The sequence below is a fragment of the Mastacembelus armatus genome, chromosome 14 (genome assembly GCF_900324485.2).
Source record: "Mastacembelus armatus chromosome 14, fMasArm1.2, whole genome shotgun sequence".
Lineage (NCBI taxonomy): Eukaryota > Metazoa > Chordata > Actinopteri > Synbranchiformes > Mastacembelidae > Mastacembelus > Mastacembelus armatus.
Window position 1 is genome coordinate 2,055,663 of NC_046646.1, and position 18,511 is coordinate 2,074,173.

The 18,511-nt window shown below is 36.8% G+C and overlaps 2 protein-coding genes across 4 annotated transcripts in view; one reads left to right on the plus strand and one right to left on the minus strand.

Annotated features, from left to right (window-relative positions):
- Positions 1-233: 233 nt before the first annotated feature.
- tmem218 (transmembrane protein 218) lies at positions 234-6,234 on the minus strand. Its single transcript, XM_026328363.1, has 3 exons — positions 5,836-6,234; positions 4,933-5,035; positions 234-1,425 (listed from the first exon to the last, which is right to left on the minus strand). Exons 1-3 carry the CDS (start codon positions 5,943-5,945, stop codon positions 1,291-1,293), a joined length of 348 nt encoding a protein of 115 aa, XP_026184148.1. The 5' UTR covers positions 5,946-6,234; the 3' UTR covers positions 234-1,290.
- The window catches only part of pknox2 (pbx/knotted 1 homeobox 2), a 115,510-nt gene continuing 102,846 nt past the window's right edge, over positions 5,848-18,511 (plus strand). For all 3 annotated transcript variants that reach the window (XM_026328359.1, XM_026328356.1, XM_026328361.1), the window contains exons 1-2: positions 5,848-5,934; positions 7,456-7,642. The gene's annotated coding sequence lies outside the window, so the exon portion shown is untranslated. The remainder of the gene's footprint in view (positions 5,935-7,455; positions 7,643-18,511) is intronic.

An 18,511-nucleotide genomic window follows, 5' to 3' on the forward strand; every position in this document is an offset into this window, starting at 1 on the left:
CCAGGAGCCTTCTTGCTGTGAGGCAAAGGTACTAACCACTAAACTAAATTATTTCTAATAATTCACTACAATAAATGGACAAGTAGTCAAAATACTAAAATGCATAATATACACCTCAACCAAATGCAAAGCAGAAGCCCATGCCAAAATTGTAAAGCAATTTGTCTGTTAAGGCAGAAAAATGTAAGTAAAAATTAAGTCCATTAGCCATTTACAAAATACAGTAAAACATATTCCTGTTTTGCCCAGAATGCTATTTATTTATTCAGTTAATTTTAATTACATGGGGCTTTTCTCCACAAAGGCTTCATCCAGTTCAATTTGCAGTTAATTTTTTGTTTCATTGAGTTCAGTTCTACTTGTCCAGATGATAATATTTTGTGATCTTTCTGATATTAAAGTAATGTGTGGACATGGAAGGTTTTTCTAGCAAACATATTCAACATTTCTGCAACATGATAGAGAGTCATACTGTATAAATGTGGTAAAAGACATAGGTAAGCGAGGTAACATGAAAATAAAAACAAGAATAATTGGGGGAATAAGAAAAATCTAGTTGTCAACTAATATGATACTAACAAAAAAAGAATAAAGTTATTCAGCGACACAAATACTACATGCCAGTTGCTTTGGTGTGTCATACTATATTGTGTCCTACTTTTTTATGTGTAATGTTGCTGAATTGCTTGTTGTCCAGCTGTAAAAAAAACAATCTGATTGTGCTCAAGTTATCAATGAAGTTGCATTACGCATTTTTAATAGCATTCTTCAAATATTTACTGTCAGTCAGGCCAGTTGAAAAACTATTAATCTCCAGATCTTAGGCAGCCCATAAAATAGAATTTTAATGAACAACTTTTGCTCAGTTTGCCCAAACCGTGTTGAATGTGTGTAATGTACTGCCACAACTCACTTTGACATTGTTTTACGAGTCAACATATTGTAGGTCAAGTAATACATATAAGACAAATTAGAGAGGCTATGTAAATATTTCATTTCTTAATATAAAAAGTATTGATTAAGTAGAACTTATTGTAGTGCGGTACAGACATCAAAAACATCTATTTATTCATTTGATATATTAAATGGTACAATATGTAAAAAAAAAACACTCAAAAAACAGTGGGCCATGTAGAAAACACTTCCTGTTGTCCTGCTGTTGGTGTGGGATGCATATGGCAGTTTCTTAGTTTCTTTCCATATGAAGGGGGGCCTCTTGCTGGGGTCTGCTTGTCTTGAGTTGTGTACATTAGCGATGTGATCCCAGTGCCAACTCTGACCTTGGCAGCACTAGTGTGTTTTTAAGGCCTTGGCATAGACAGGCTGCAGGAAATGAAAGGGGAGCAGCATGAAGAACACCACAAGAAAGACTACGCACGCCACTCCCAGCAGCACATAACGGCCGATGAACAAAGAGTCCACTATCTGTAGAGTGAAGAAAAACTGAATTTATTCAATGCTCAGGAGTTCTCCATGATGATACATAATGCCATGTGTACCTAGTCAGTAGTATCCAGTGCAGTGTAAACACAAAGCTGTTCATGAAGTCAGTTTTTCCTTTATCAGCCACTAGATGTCATGAGGGACCTTTCTCAAAGCCTTTGAGTAGAGTCAGAGTGATACTGTGGCATTATGAGAATTGTTACTACTTGTTACTTCAACTGGATGTTTGAGCTTCACTACGCAGAATGATGCAGGTTAAGACCAGTCTTTCTGAAAGGGAAAGTTTCTCTAAGGTCACTTTAAATCTCAGTTTAACATGTAGACTTATCAGCAGAATATATATCACAAGTAGTTTTGAATAGTGTGATTTGGGCTTTGGTTATCAAAAGCAGGAGGAGGAGCGAAGTGTGGCAGCAGTACATGCCTTTCAGTATGTGCTGACTGTAACCATGCCATTAACTCACTATATCAGACATGACTTGAGCACAAAGCCACAAAATCATGTAGTGTATTGGAGAATACAGCATATTTGTTTCACTGTTTTCTGCTGAAACTAAATGCTGATTCAGGTGCTCTCTTAACTTATGGATCCCGTTGCTCTGTATTCATCCAATCCATTACAGAAGACACAGAGAAGCTTTTGAAGTGGACTGATGGGACCAACACAGGAAGACCCCAGTTGGGGTGGCTAGTTTTAGCCCAAAATCTTCTTGCTGTGAGACCACAGTGCTAACTACTGCACCATTGTACATATTACATACCATTACCCTGAATTATTTGGGGACGAATAAAGTTTATCTTACCTTATCTTACAGCGTTTTATTGTGTACATAGTTGGATAATCAAACCACAATGATTGAAAGGAAATGAGATCCAGGACTTAGTAGAAGTAGAAGATCTGTTGTTTCACTGAGGTTGCTGTTTCCTCAGTTAGGAGACGTCTGGAGTCTCTAAAGCTGCCACTGATGGATTTAACCAGCACTTCACTGATAGCTTTGGTTCTGTGTTAATATTTAGATCATGAGCCACCCATGGATACGCAAATACAAACGGAGAAAATACCCTTAAGCCAGATAATACCAGAAGAATAGCAGCCCTACTGCTGAATAAAGAGAGATTTCACAGAAACTATTGAGGGGTTATCGTAGGTCCATGTGTTTATTTATAAATCCACTGTTATCTAGGTGAGGTGAGAATGATGTATGCCATCTCTCATGGATACATTTAATGCATCTCACTTTTTAATTTGCCAATTACACAGCAAGCAGGAACCCAAAGTGTGGGCCATGTTTTATTAATGTGCCACTGAGCACACAGGTGGGAGCAAGCAGGCAGTCGGGGGCAGAGGACTGGGTTCCGTTATAAACCACCCCCACCCCTAGTCTGGGACTGGTATAATTGGCACTATGATATTTCACTTTGGTTTAATAGCAAGAGGTTAGATATTTCTATAGTCTGCACACACACACACACGCACACACACACAGAGTAGCAAACAAACACAGCTTCCAAATAAGTTTTTAGGTTGTTCTAAGTGTTCACTGAACATTAGTCTACACCATAATGTGATTTTCAACATTACATGCATGTCTATTTCCATGATGATTATAATATCTAGTTTTTCTAGTCCTGTATGACAAATATTTATTTATTTAACTTTGAAGTATCAAAGAGGATGTCCCTTGTTATTCATTTATCCAACAGGCTTCGGGCTTGTTCAATTCTTAAAGACACAATTTTTCTTAAAGGATAGATTTGGGATTTTGTGGTCACTGTAACTTTTGATATACTGTGCATTAGACCCTGAATCATTTCATACAGAACAAAATATGCTGGTAAAAATGACAGTCAAAACACACAGCAATGGGATACAAATTCTTTAAGGTGCTTTTCTTACATTTCTATATTGTAGCCTAGTTTATTATTTCACATTCTCAGTGCTAGTGGTATTTAGCATCTAAGTATATTCAGTATAACTTGAAATAAAAAAAAATAATATTACATATATATATTATGTAGACTTCCAATTAAGAAAAATCACAGGCCTCATGGCATTTCCAGCAATAGTCATTGAGAACTCTATATAAAGCACACAACTGGGTAAGACGGCCAGAGGGTGATATATATTAGGCTAAGTTCACATCATGCTCTGTTAAGAGCAGAATTATTTTATTCTATTGCTACTAATTGAGGATAATTTTTTTTGTAAAGTGCCTTGAAATGATTGTATCACCATTATAAAGTAAGTGTAAATAATTTTAACCTATTATATTATTGTATATTATATATGTATAATATATATTATATTATGCATCAGAATTAATTTCTAGATTAAGCAAGGATCTTTTCTTCTAAAGCTTTTACATAAATGCAGGAAGTCAGATTTTGCTGCCTTTCTGTGTCATTTGCCTTTGCACAAAGGCTATAAAACATGAACATGTACGGGGCTATGCTGTTATTTCTATGGGGTGGCAGCTTTCTTGGCAGATCCGGCCGTCTTATTAGAACGACCCAGAGGCAATGTAGGGGGTGTTTGTTCTCTGTTGCTGTTGGACTAAGATAAAGCAGAGCAGGTCTTTACGACAAGCACATGCACAGCACGCACCCAATGACACCTGCTATTTACAGGGCCACAGTACTGTTAATATCGCCTTATTTCAGAATTAGGGTTTTATTTGGGAAAAGTTGTACACGTATTTAACTCAAACCTACTATATGGAGAATATTCAATTCAGTTGTATAGCGCTAAATCACAATACAATAATTTCAAGGCACTTTACAAAAAAAAAAAAAATCCTCAATTAGTAGAAATAGAATAAAATAATTTTGCTCTTAGAGACAGAGCATGATGTGAACTTAGCCTAAAATATACATTATATTACCCCTTTTTAGACCACATATCTGTGATAAAGACACATGTTTGTTGTATTGGAGTCTTTCTTTACCTTCTTAAATCAATGGTAAAATGTATCCAGTTTTGACTGGTATTGTATTAATTATTAATTATAATTTTGAGAGCAGAAAAATATGCATATGATTGCAATTCAGCTACATTAAGCATTTTATTTAAGGGCTATGAATCCCTATTTTTCACTTTGTGGTTTATGCACCCAAAACATTTGTTGGTAATTAATGCCAAATGCCTTACAAGACTGAAAACATCCCTGGCTTGCATTTATTTTCAACTGAAGTACGTTGTGTAGTTATGCATCAGCCAGATAATAATACAAGTCTCCGTGTACTGCAATAAATGGTCTAATGTAATGTAGTGGAAAATCTCCTTATCGTGGTTCTAAGTGCTTCTATGAAACAAATAACTGGGTTAGCACCTTGCAAACCAAAATGTTTCTCAAGTAAAATATTTCTATGTTGTATTTACTTTTTACTATAATACAACATAGTATAGTCATTCAGGCAGGATTAGAGGCAGGGTGATAAAGTTTACTGTGCTGTCAAGCATTTGAGTTTGTAAGTTGAATCAGAGCTGACCTTTATCTCTTTGAAAGAGGGAGTTGTCTCTGGAGCACGAGGAAAAAGCACCAGTGCCAGAGTGATGGTGAGGACCAGGAGGAAAATGGGAATAACTCCTAATCTGACAAGATAAAACACACATACAGAGGTACACAGTTAAAACAAAGAGGATAACATAAGGACTCAACATACTACAGTGTTCTCTAAGTAAGAATTGCAGTAAACAGGGTAGTCTGAGGATAATGTCATAAAGTACTAATCAAAACAATGGCATTCTTGACTGTGGTTTTAAAACGCCATTAAATTTCCAATCAAGTAAATAGCACCATGTTTCACCCCATTTAAACTTTACTGTAACTGCACCCTATAGTGCACAGGGTTTGCTGTCGCTATGCATTCTACACAAAAATAAACATTTACGACATTAGTGGTTTGAGGGCCTGATCTAATGTAACTGCACTCTTATTAATCAACAGAAACTGCAGGGTCCTGGAAGTAAATTAGCATATTTTAACAATATAAGGAGTCAGGAAAAGTACATTTGCTGATCTAACGGATAGACAGAATATTTAGGCGTCAGGATGTGGTCAATAATGACAGAGTTGTAACCTTTCTGTGATTCAGGCAAAATTGAAAAAACTGTTTAAACACCTTAAATCTTTTTTATATTGCTACACTGGGAAATTATTATCACTATTATAGCCTATTATTATTATTATGACATATTACTTTAATAAATAGATACCTAATGACTCAGAAATAGGCCGAATTTATTTTAAGAAAACTTACTGCTGCTACTTGCTACTGTACTTTGGCTGTACAGTAGCAAAAATGTCAAAGTTATGTGAAGCAACTGCCTCGATCTGGGCTATTCTTCATGAACCATATTTTCTAACCGTGTGTAACTCCGTCCTCACTCACCGCGCTGAGCCAGACGCTCTCAGCAGCATCATCCCAAACACAAGGGCTGCGATCCAAACCACTGCAAGGACCAACACGCCCGTGCCGACTTCCATTACGGTATTTGCCATTTTCTGCTAAACCACTTATGATTCTGGGTTGGCAGTTTCCTCACCTAATCATCAAGTGGATGCAATAGGATTGTACTACCGAAGTCTGTGCCATTAATAAACTATCTGCCAGTTCAAAGCACGGCTCTAACTCAGCTAGCGGTACAGTACGGCTAATGTTAGCTACCTGCTAACGATGCTACACCTGCAACGGCAGTGAAAGGGCCTTTTGAAGAAATGAAACAATATGTTGTAAATATAATGCTGTTCGTTTTGTTTTCATTAAAGTTACTCCTTGCTGATACGCCAACCTCTCACCATCGCGTCTTCTAGTTCCTGGTAACAACAAACTTGAATATAATTGGATGAACGATTTCAACAGTAGCCAATAAAATGCGTCGTTACTAAAACGCAAAGAGCTCATGTGCCACCACGGTTTGTTGCCACCCCTCTGCTGTGGGCTGAAACCCAGAAAGACACGTCATTTTTACTCCTTCACATTTGTTTCAGAGCTAAATACGATTTCAAATGAAACGAAGCATAATGATCTCAGAAAATATTTCTGCTGTGACCTGTTAAGTGCTTGGCCCCTGAGTTCTAGTCCATTTGACTACTAACTGTGCAGAACGTAGTTAAACGCCTGTATGACTTTAATTGCAGAACTTATAATGCTATATCACTGTGGTATTAGTATATTTAAATATGGAAATAAATCTAAATAGCTACATCTTGCACCACTGTGCAATCCTCAATTTATCATTACTGGACCATATACGTTGTCTGTAATATGGTAGTTATAGACCAATTGATTTCTAAAATATTTCTTTGATATTAACTTGTGTTTTTGTCTGAAAACACTCAAAGCCAATAGAAGGACACGTCTTAAGAAATCTAGCCTTTCTAGGGCTCTTACCTGCAAGACTGACTCTAGAATCCCATCATCCCACCTGACTTTTTGAAGCATGTAGTTATTAACTCAGACCGACAGAGGGCTGGACAGATCTGAAATTCAAAGGCATACATGTCTAGAAGCCATGCATGTGTGTGCCTGTGCATTGAAGTGGTGGTCCCCGTGTGTTTACTGCAAGTAGACATGTTGCCTTTAAGTGGCCTTTGTAAGACTCAATAATGACTTGGCTACTGTAAATACAGTGTTGCTTAATTAAAGAGTCAGATGGGCTTACAGAGGACTGGATATTTACAACAACAAATACCAAGAGGAAAAAACATAGGCTATAACAAAGTCAGCTCTAAATCACAGTGAAAAGTATAGAGTTTGAGTGTCCTTTTGTTTGCACGGAATTCTGTCAGGTGATGGTTTCAAAACGGTCATGCAGGTTAGTGAGAGTGATATTGATGCTAAAATCAAGCAATATAAACATTTTTTCCTAAAAACTGACTTGCAACCTGTTCAGGGTCTCAGTGGTAGACCTGACCACCAAGTCATTGCTTTGAACAAGCAGGTACCTGAACAACAAACTGTAGGATGTTGTCTTTTCCCATGCTCACGTGGGCATCCTTTCTCGCGCAGGCATACACGTAATTGCCATATTTCCCATGGACACTGGAAGGCATCAGCAGCCCGGTGTTGGAAAAACGGGGAGCAGAGATGGAGCTGGCGGTGGGAGGAGCCTAGCATGGCTGACGTCATCGGCTGTGTGGAGGAGTATAGGCTGTGCTGTCAGCCCAGTGTCAGTCTGATGAAGATTGGCATGCAGGTAAGCTGTCATTCATTTTCAATGTCAGTGCATGGGAGCAGGTCTTTACCACTTCAGCGTGCTTTTCCCCTTTCCCCCCCTTCATTACAAAAGGCAGGACATTATTCATACAGTCAGACAGCCAGCCAGGCCAGAGTGAGGGAGAGAGAGGAAGAGGGAGGGGGAGAGAGAGAGAGGGAGAGAGAGAGAGAGAGAGAGAGCGAACGAGGGGAGGGGGGAGTAGAGGAGGGGGAGAAAAAGAGAGAGGGAAAGGAGACGAGATACATTTATGTGACGGACCAAAAGACCAGTGGATTTTTTTTTCTTTTGCTTGATGCGGCGTTTGGATTAAAAAAATGTATCGGTAATGTTTGTGATGCAAGTATCAGGGATGTAGGCTATTGTATTATGCGGAGGATGGCTTTATGAAAAAGGTTGTAATTTAGAGAATAATAATATCCTAATAAGAATAATAATTAGGTCGGGCAGGATAATTGCAGGAAGCTTGCATTTTATTTTTGCGGCTTTGTAAATCAGCAAACATAGGGATGCACATCGCCTTTAGAATATATCTAAATAAACAGCGAATATTTTAAGGTTTGAATCTTGGCTGCAAAAACCGTGTTTGGGTTGTCTTCACTGCTACTGCGATTTTCTTTATGTTGAAGTTACTTACGTTGCATTCGAGTAAAAAGGCTTTTATTTTCACTGGCAAACTTGGTGTTTGTGAAAAAATGATTTTCAGAGTAAAACAACTTATACTGAGATCAACGTTGAGATCGGCCTTTTGTGTTAAGAATAAATGTTAGTGCTGTGTGTGGCTGTTTTCGTTGGTGACACAATAAACAATTAACCACAACATTAATATCAAACTGAACAGAAAAAACATCGGTGGTTGGAAATGCCGTTTTTTTAACTGATAATTTTATAACTAAAGTTTTGCTGTGAATTTATGCTCTTATGTGTGTAACTTAGGGCATCTATGTCAAAGTAAAACAAAATACCGTGAATGTATTCCAAAATTCTTTTTTAAATGATCAAACCTGTCTGTGCTTCTTTATGAATTCTCAATTTTTGATTCAAGTGTTTCTTGTTAAAAGTATTTGCAGCTCAGTGAGGTCTAATGTTAGCTCTCAGCCTCTCTGCCCTGCAAAACCTGTCTAAATTGAACACTGGTCTTCTTTGTGTGCCACTCAACACTATCTATTTCAGATGGCTGGCTTAGTAACTATTTCAGAACACGTTTGACTGGCATCAGATGCCATCATTTTGATTTGATGTTGCCAGGGTCTGTCAGACAGCTTGTGTTGAACACGGGTTGTCCCTGTTCAATTTGATGTTGATAATCTTGCAATTTAAAATGCACAAATTGTCAGGTCTTTGCAAAGTTTCAATACTTATAAGTCAAACCAAACCATGAACACAAAGCAAACAAAAAACACAAATTGCTAACTGTAAAGTTCAGGAAACATAGCTTCAGTGTTATTTTCCTTTGTTGTTATCTGTCATTGTAAAATGTTACAATTGTATGTTGTCAAGTAAAGGGCCCTCACAAGAAAAGTACTTTGAACACTGCAAGTACATTAGCTTAATTAATTATGCCTGAACCATTTGTTTACTAATCATCTGCTTCCCTGAGAAATCATAATGACGATTTAGACTGCTTTAGGTCGGCAGGTGCAGCGTGCTCAGTGTAAAATCCCTGTGAAAGTAAATGCTATGAAAGAAACTCTTGTTGATGCTGTGTGTCACTGTTGAAAAACCAAAAAAAAAACCAAACTGTTACCTTTTACACCATTCAAATGATTGTATACCTTTGTCAGTGCCTCAAAGTGGATGATTCAGCTGGAATTACATTTTCATGATGTACTCACACGCACAAACACGTGTGTTGAAACACATCACCACCAGTCACCCTCAGTGGTGTTTGTTCTTTGTTGTGATGTACCCTGCACGGCTCTACATATTGTCAGATAGGGATAATGCCAATTTAGTTTATCCCTAAACCCTGCTGAGATCTTAATTGATGATTTGTGTCATTGGACAGGCAGCCCCAGGGCACATTTGGTGCTGCAAAATACTATGACACTATTTGCATATTCCCATTTCTACTATATGGGTAAATTACATGATGAGGTGTGATGCTGTGCATTCCAGCAGCTTTTGGGGCGATAATCACAAATAAAGCAATTCAGTCACACTAAATGAAGGAAGTAAACAGAGCAAGGAGAGCATATGTTACAAACCAATTTCAGCATTTATGTATGACCATAAAGCAATTGAGAGAACCATGAGCAAATGTCTTGTCATTTCCTTTGCCTTTAATTCTGGTTCTATGCTGCATGTTGTTGAAGAAACCAATACATTATTTTTTGTAAAGAGCTGAGGTTTTTTGGAGTGTTTTGTAAGAATAACAGGTGTTATTGTGCCGAATTTCATTTCTTATCCTATATTCTGAGATGTCTGATTAATATTATTAGTAACATTAATATCAATATTAATAGAATTAATTATTATTAATAAGTCTTTAGTCTTCTGCAAATCTTCAGTGGAGTACATCTAGGTTCTGTTCCCGGGCCATGAGCAATGTGATGTAGGCTAGTCTCCTGATGTTCAATAGTGCAGAAATTCTTAAAACAGTTGTATTGTGGTGCATGTTCTGGCCATGTCTGGACCCTCACAGGTCATGCCTACTAAGCCTGCTTGATCCCTATTGCTTTCAAGAGGAGGCAGAGGCCTGTTTATACCATCAGACAGCTCAGCTTAAGGACAGCCCTTGCATGCTTACCCTTGCTCATACCGCAGCCAGTGCTGTGTTGGCACGGCTCTAAGTAAGCCACCAGGGAGTGGGGTCGGAGAGATATATCGGCTTGATTTATGCTCCAAGAGGAGCAGCAGGCAAATTTAATGATTCTCCATACTGTCAACATTGCAAAGCTTTGTTTCTTGAAGGACAATAGAGATGTCATAAAAATGCTTAAGAAGTTTGATAAACTACAGTCAGAGTGTAGTTTAATGTAACAAAATTTTTGCTAAAACCAAAAAAGACTAAATCACCTTTGTTAAAATAGGCATAAGGTTATCAAAACTTCTCACACCTTAAAAAGAGCTTGCATTGCAAAAAATGACCAGTATAATTTGCTTTGCTTTTATTGTTATTGCTCTTGCTTTTATTGAATTCATTTCTGGTGTTTAATTTATCATTAGCATTTGCTAATAAAAAAATCTTCAAGTAATGTGGTTTTCTTCTCAAATTCTCAAAAAAGGTGTTTTGTTTGTACAGGAAATGTATAGTATGCAGGCGACATTGCTATTGTTCTGGTGCATTTTTAATGAGCAAATATTATTGACAAATTACTTGTAATTTGCGATAAATTACATATTTGGTTTCTTTGCTACACAATTGCAACAGTTTATTATCTTGGTGAGGTTTTGCTCATACCACTGTATGTCATCAAAACAGCCACTGCTAAAAAAAGAATACCTTCATGTATGAAAAATCCATATGAGTTTGTTGAATGCGATTCAGTGATCGATTGGCCTTAGCACATCTGAATCAATCTGCCCTGCAGACAGTCCTCAAACACACACTTAGAAATGCTCTTGTCCACACATTTATGTGAGATTTGTGCCTGAACAGTGAATGTCACAGCATGGAAGAAGTCATACAAAGACTTTAGTCATTAGGTAATGATTTTAATATCAGTATACTCTAATTGCATTCCTTTTTTGTGACAGAGGAAATACAAACCCTGCAGGGATACTTTCCATAAATTGAGTCAACGTTATGGAATAGAATGAGGGTCAAATAGTGGTTAGGCTTTTCACCAGCGGGATGCACACAAATTCAGTGTTTGCTGTGGGTAAAGTGTATTTCAAAGATGTATAAGAAGTAGGCTATGTGCACCCTGTAATGTCTTCAGTACTCATACTGTTAGGATAAATTGCTTTTGATGTCATTATTTTTGCACTAAAAACAATTAAAACTTATTATTTTTAGACATCAGTGGGTATCATACAAAGACCAAGCACAAAATCAAATTAGCAACAGCTTATTATATATTTGCATTTAAAGACCTTTAACAAGACTCTAAACCTCATTGTGGCTTTGGTTCTTATCTTTGGTGGAATGTAGATAATCCTAATAAATGAGTAGAGCTTCACACAGAGAAATATGAAGCTTGCCAGTAAATCCTGAATTTATTATATTTGAGAGTCCTGGTAACAGCTGAGCTGGGTGAGGTTCAAAATATTTGATTTGAATTCAGCAGCAGATCATAGCAGAGAAAATCTTATCAAGTGCTGTGTGGCTGCGTAGTTGTGCTTGCCTTAAAAATGACTACATGCATGGACCAAGCTGGTATCACTACTGTTGAAAATCTTGTGTGTGATACTTTGTGTGTGATACTCTTAGTTAAGAGTTAAATGTCATCAGTTCCAGGTTTCCATGCACTTTTACACCTTACATTAATATGGTTGACCATAAAAGTGGCAGTTGGCTTTCTCTTGCCAGTTGCAAATTTTATATCTAGTCATTAGTCTGATACTGTAAGCAACATTGCTACTGTACTATAGTATTAGTATGCTTTTCCATACTGCAAGTACAGTACCAGACATTCTTTCAGAATTGCAGTGGTACTGCCAGGAGGAAAGCTGGTGTTCCCTTTGTGCAAGCCAGAATAACTTTTGTTCCAAAGTTAAAAAAGATTTTATAGCCAGGTACACATCAACAGAAGCCACACTCAGCTAACTTCCATCAACACTATGAAGTGCATTTGCATCACTGATTAGCTTTTTTTCAGTCCTGGATACATTTACAGCTGTGCTAATACACCAAGGAGCTAGGTTGGGTGCCTAAAACACAAAGCTGCCTGTGAAAAGTGTGCAATAAAGATGAAAAATGTTGGCAAATGGCCTTTTGAAATCACCTTACTTTGATTATTGGCAGAGCAACTCATTGAAATCTGATGTACTTTGAATAGAAATGCAACAGCAATACAGCTGTATCCTCCAGAGGCTATTACTGTAGCACAAATACTCTCTAAAGATATTTTTTAAGTGTGTCGCTCTTTTTGCTACTCACGTCTTATTTGAATGGTTCAGCATATTGCACTTCAGGACACCATAGATCTGAAGGACAATATTTTCACTGTAGTCTGTATCTTCTATTTTGACATTAGGCTTTAACAAAAGCAACTTTCTTTCCAAATCCATTTGTATACCTTGCTGTTCACCAAGTGATCTTTGCATATTCCTGATGAAACACTTGTGTATAAGCTCTTAGGTAAAACAGCTGATTATCAGCAGAGTAAGATCAGGAAGAGCATTATACAGTGGCAAGGACAGAATAATTTGCACTAATGCATTTTAGTGGTCACTCTTATTAGCTGCAAATGACTTCGTGTGTAGTCCTGTCCCTTGCTATAAAAGTGCCACAACTGTATGACAGCACAGGCTTCAGTCAAACGGCATTATATTTTTTTCTAGGGAAGGCTGCATGTCTGTTGCTCTTAAAATTTTAAAGAAAGGCTACACAGTTTTATTCCCATATTTCTTGTATTTTCACATTTTGTCTCAGTGCATCTGCATTCATATCAGTTCATATCAGGTCATTGCAAAACAAAGCTACATGTTACTGGTGGTGTGAAACTACTCAGTCAGCAGCTCGAATTTAAACACCACCAATGCACTATAACAAATAAGCAAATATGATATAATTGATATTGACAAAATAGATTTCATAGAATACCTGTCCTAATAGAATTTTGAGACCAGATACAACAGCCCATCTATAAAGTACGGATGTATAATTTACTATAAATTTCAAACAGAAGAAATCTAATGCTAAAGCAGTTATTTCTCTTTTACCATAATCATGAATGAGAATATCTGCCAAATGAAATGTATTATGAAATACATTGGTAAAACATTATCTGCTAATGTATTGCATGTCCAATTTCCAAAATAAATAAATAAAATAAAATTAAATAAAATAAAAAATAATAAAAATAGAAAAAATCTCCACAGTACAGATGAGTCACCACTTCCTTAACACAGTCTGAATAACAATGAAACATTATCACCTTCATGAAGTAGAACTTATTGCAGAAGTGTATTGGATTGTGTTTGTTTTAGCTATGGTAGACCTTTAGTTCATTTATTTATGATGGATCACACATGACATATACATAATATATGTAGTATATAGTATATATTGGCATTTTAAAGGACCTTAAAACTTATATGCCTTTCACATTTTTTTTCTGTAGTTAGAGCAGGTGTTGTGGATGTAGTTAGCCTCTGGTTAACTTGAGATTTACAAGTGAAGATAATTTAAAAGGCTTCTTTTTTCTTTTGACTGTGATGCAAGGGGACAATGCTTAATGTCCGAATAAACACGTCTGGTAAACAGTCCTTTTTGCAAAATCATACAGTAACTTGACTATTCTGAGCATAGCCTCTCTGTATAGACCATATAGAATGCAACAATTGCTGTGTTGGCTGTGTTCATTGTCCTTGTTTTCTAGTCTCCTCACTTCATTACTTTCAGAATATTACGGCTTTGCTTAGAGTGTAAGGAAACACGAGTGCCGCTGACATTACCCTCAAGTTTAAAGCTGCATGAAGGTATGTGATGATATATGATGGTATGTGATAGTTAGTTTTATCTTTCTTCACATTCATATTCTCACAGTATCTTTTTCTTGCTTGGAAATGACTGGTAGATCAACACCTACCTAAAGGCAAATGTTTCTCATTGTGCTGACGTTTGGCGTGAACTGGTGAATCTTGTTTAAAATGAGCACTCTGAGGTTTGTTGACTGCTCTCAGAGTATCATGTTTAGCTTGAAGCTTAGACATCATAAGTAATCACGAGTAAACTACAGCAGTCCGAGGGAGACTTCAAGTGTGTAATGAGTGACAGAGGTTTCTGGATGAGTGTGAAGATGACGTGAGTAGCCCTGAGTCACTGAAATGTGGTTTTAATTAGTGGTCATTAAGACAGTTCTCCTTCAAATAATTTAGTTTAGATCGTACCAATTCTGAATTAGTACATTTAGTTTTTATATTCACCTATGTAATTTTTGTCAACCTTTAGTTGCTCTGTTACATTTTTTCTCCTGTGTCCTTTTACTATTTGCAGCAGGAAAGACTCAGGCATAAAGTTAGCATGTTATTCAAAGAGAAGCTATGAAACATTTCTTTCCTTTTTCTAGAAGCAAAACCTGTGACGACATATTTAGCCACATCGAACTCTTTTTCCAGGCTACCACATTCCATCACATTAAATTATTACAAAATTTAGGCAGACACAAAAGTGAAATGACTATAGAGTTGCTGTTTCTTGTGATTTGCAGTGGCAGGCGCATAATTTGTCAAAGAAAGCTATACTGTGTTAAGTATGTTTGTATAGTGGTGCGGGCTAACTGCATCCCAGCTCTGATTGTAGAAGTGGTACTATTTTATGACTGTACAACTCTCATTTGTGAGCACTCGACTCTTAAGCACCACTTCTTAGTTTTAGTGTCCTTTCTGATTTGTTGCTGTTGAGGGGACCGAAGGCATCGAGCCATGTTGCCTTTCAAGTCATAATGTAAACATGTCAGATTTCTGGAGTGTGCGAAGAGGCTCAGGGAGCAAGCATGCACAATTATCATAACAGACACATTGCTGTAAATAAATCTATGCAGAAAGCACTTTGCCTCTGCAGCTGTGTACCAAACTGTTCTTAAGCAAGTTCTATTGTATATTGTTAATTAACTTAATTTTACAATTTCTCATTCAGTAAAATCTTTAAATGCTTAAAATAGGAAGGCACAGTACACATATCTGTTACAGTATTCTTAATCAAGAAAATATTTCTTAAATGTTATCAGGAGTGGAGAAAAGATTTTACAAGTTAATTGCAGCACTGTGAACTGCATAAAAAAAGCAGGCTGTACCCCCTTTACCAAACCGAGACTTCTTTTCCACTACAAAGAATAATTACTTTTCCCAACTCCTGTGCTATAATTGGTTACTACTCTTTTATCTTATCTATGTGTGCATAATTATCACAGTCATCATATTAGATTATTCCATGCATAATAAATGAACTCAAACTGTGTGTGGGTAATTAGCATCTTAGGATATGTGCCACGATAAGAGGTTTGCTCTTGCAAAGATTGTATTGTTCAAGACATTCCTAAAAAGCGAGACATGCAGGAAGAAAGTGGAGTTTTTACTTTCACTACTAGGGTCTCAGGAAATATTCTTTAAATGTATTTTGTAGTGTGAGTCTATATGCATGCACACACTTTGTTTATTCACCTAAAGTAATGTACCTTGTAATGTATTTTAGTTTTGAGCAGGAGTTTAGAGCAGTTTATATTCAGAAGATATAACAAGACATAGGAGCATAATGGAGACTATTGTGAAAGACAGAGCAGTATGCTACTTAACTTTTTTGGCTGTCTGCTGTACAGATCTTGTCTCTCCAACAGCTATAACATCATGTCAGTTGATAATTGCAAGTTTTGAGATATTACATACATTCTTGAGGTATTTTAGGTATTTATAGAATACCTTTAACTGTTCTAGAATTTTCACCTATCAATTTTAAATATCTCAAGATGAGAGCGTGAGAAATTTCATTTATTTATTTTACAAAGACCATAAATTTGGTTCAATCAGAAATTGATTTGACCAGCTTAAACTAATACATGGTTGAGTTGACACCAGTAACAATTTAACTGAGGTAAACAAGTGTCATTTTGCCCTGGTTTCCATTATTATTACTTATTTTATTCAGTTATTGTTATTATTATTAATATTATTAGTATTATTATTACATAGATGATCAGGACCATGTCCATTTACTGTATGTTGCCGTGCCTGGAGTTACTTTGAACTACATTTGAAGACACTGGGATTTTTGAAAGTGCAATGACGTTTTTGCAATGACAAAGTCTAATTTTCACTGTTCTCTTTATTAAACATAAGTGAAAAGTCATGTATATAAATAGAGGATAAGCGAGCCTTGAACATGATGTTCCTGCTGCTCTGGTGTGAAATTAGTAGTGTTGTGGAATTTATGGTGTGCATCACTTAAGCCAGAACATTAAAAGCTGTCAGCACCATCTCAGATGCTTGCTTTTTACCTCCACTTAATAGCAAGAACAATCTTTTGACGCCAAATGTTTTATTGCAGTGGTCCTACAACATTTTTGGCAGTGACACCTCTCACTAACCTGTGCCAAAAACCTGTTTAACACAAACAAAATGAGCTATTTTCAGCATTGAGATGCGTTTTTCTTCATTTGGTGAGTTTTTCAGCTAAAAATCTCATATAATACAGTGAATGTGATTCTTGCTATCCTGCCACATAACACAGAGTAATCAGATGATTTACAGATTTTTGGTGTACTTATTATTTTTTCCTGAAAGGTTAACAGTTTTTAGGTAAAATCTTCATTGCAGAGGTTTACTCTACATCACTGTGCTTAGCAGAAACAGTATGACAATGTAAAGTCAGATAGTTCCCACTTAATCTGCATAGATATATTAGTTATTCATCTCCTATGCAAAAATACTTACAGAATCAAACCCCATTTCTCTCCAAATACAAAGTTTGTAGCCAAAGAGGTGACAAAGCATCTCAGAGGAATTTATAGCAAACTTTAGAGGACTTTAATTGTCCCAGAAAAAGTAATGCTGAAATCATTAACAAATGACAGTGTCGTCCACCCACACAGATCCCAGTACCTGTGTAACTCCAAAAAGTGATGATGGTTTTGTGTTAAATTTGAGTTCTAAACAGCTGCCAGCCAAGACGGCAGCTTGAAACTGGCACAGTGTTATGTCTGCTGCCCTGTGACGAGGCTCTCACCAGGAGACTACAGAGAGCTTTCCACCTGCCCCTGCCCTCAGCCATTTTCCTCCGGTCAAGGTCTCCATACCCCTGTGCTATGTTAGTGCCTGTCTGCCTGCTGGCTTCACTCCGGCATTGCTACAGTATGAGTGGAGTGTAAATGGGAGTTTGTAATGTGGCAGTGCTTAATGTGCGTGAGATTTGTTTGTTTAGCTTCAAAGGAAAGGTTTTGGAGGGTAGACCAGTCACTAAACATGTCTTCTTACTGAAATGTGCTTTGTGCTCACGTGCTCCACGCTGACATTGCTGAATGCTAGGTGGGAGCAGGATTCATGCTAAGACATTAACATGCACAACAGTTATGTTAGCTTTAAAAATAGGCTATGAAAACAAATCTAAAATAGGAAAATGAAAACTGTATTGTTTGTATTTATTTATTCACTGAGTCATTAACTGCTTTTACATGCACCCTAATGTTTCACTAATAATCGGACTAACAGCTGAGTCCCAGTATTGTAATGTATCATGTGACCACCTTGATCTGAAACAGATCAGAAGGTGTTTTCAATGGGAATGAGAGGGATGGTGTAAACCTTTTATAATAATCCTTTAATAATCCCTTTAGCAGGTAAATGTTAGCCATGTAAACACACTCTATTTTGAAAAAAAAGAAAAGAAAAAAATCTCTAAAACCTAAATTATTCTGTGACTGAAACATTTTTTTTGTTGTAGAAAACTTTAAAAGATTTGAGTATTGTTGAAAAACTTGATGATTAAGACTTAAAACAATGAGTTGTTCAGAAAACAACAACACCAATCCACTGAACACCTCTCAAAACAGAACAGGATGGGCAGGGCAAAGAGCAGTGTGGAGTGGTTATGTGGTCAGACTAGAACCTCTAGTGGCTGAAAAGAAATTATGTAGAGCAATTTAATGAAGTTGCTTAAACACAAAGCACGATCTTTCCTAAACCTAACCAAGCTTTGACTAAACTAAAATGTCTGTGTGCAAGCCAAATCAAACAGTGGTGTTTATGATT

Excerpts from the sequence above, each read along its gene's own strand:
- tmem218 (XM_026328363.1), bottom strand. The coding sequence starts at position 5,945 with ATGGCAAATACCGTAATGGAAGTCGGCACGGGCGTGTTGGTCCTTGCA. Across the intron at positions 5,036-5,835 it reads AGAGCGTCTGGCTCAGCGCG|ATTAGGAGTTATTCCCATTT; the intron begins GTGAGTGAGGAC and ends TTATCTTGTCAG. Across the intron at positions 1,426-4,932 it reads CCTCTTTCAAAGAGATAAAG|ATAGTGGACTCTTTGTTCAT; the intron begins GTCAGCTCTGAT and ends TTCACTCTACAG.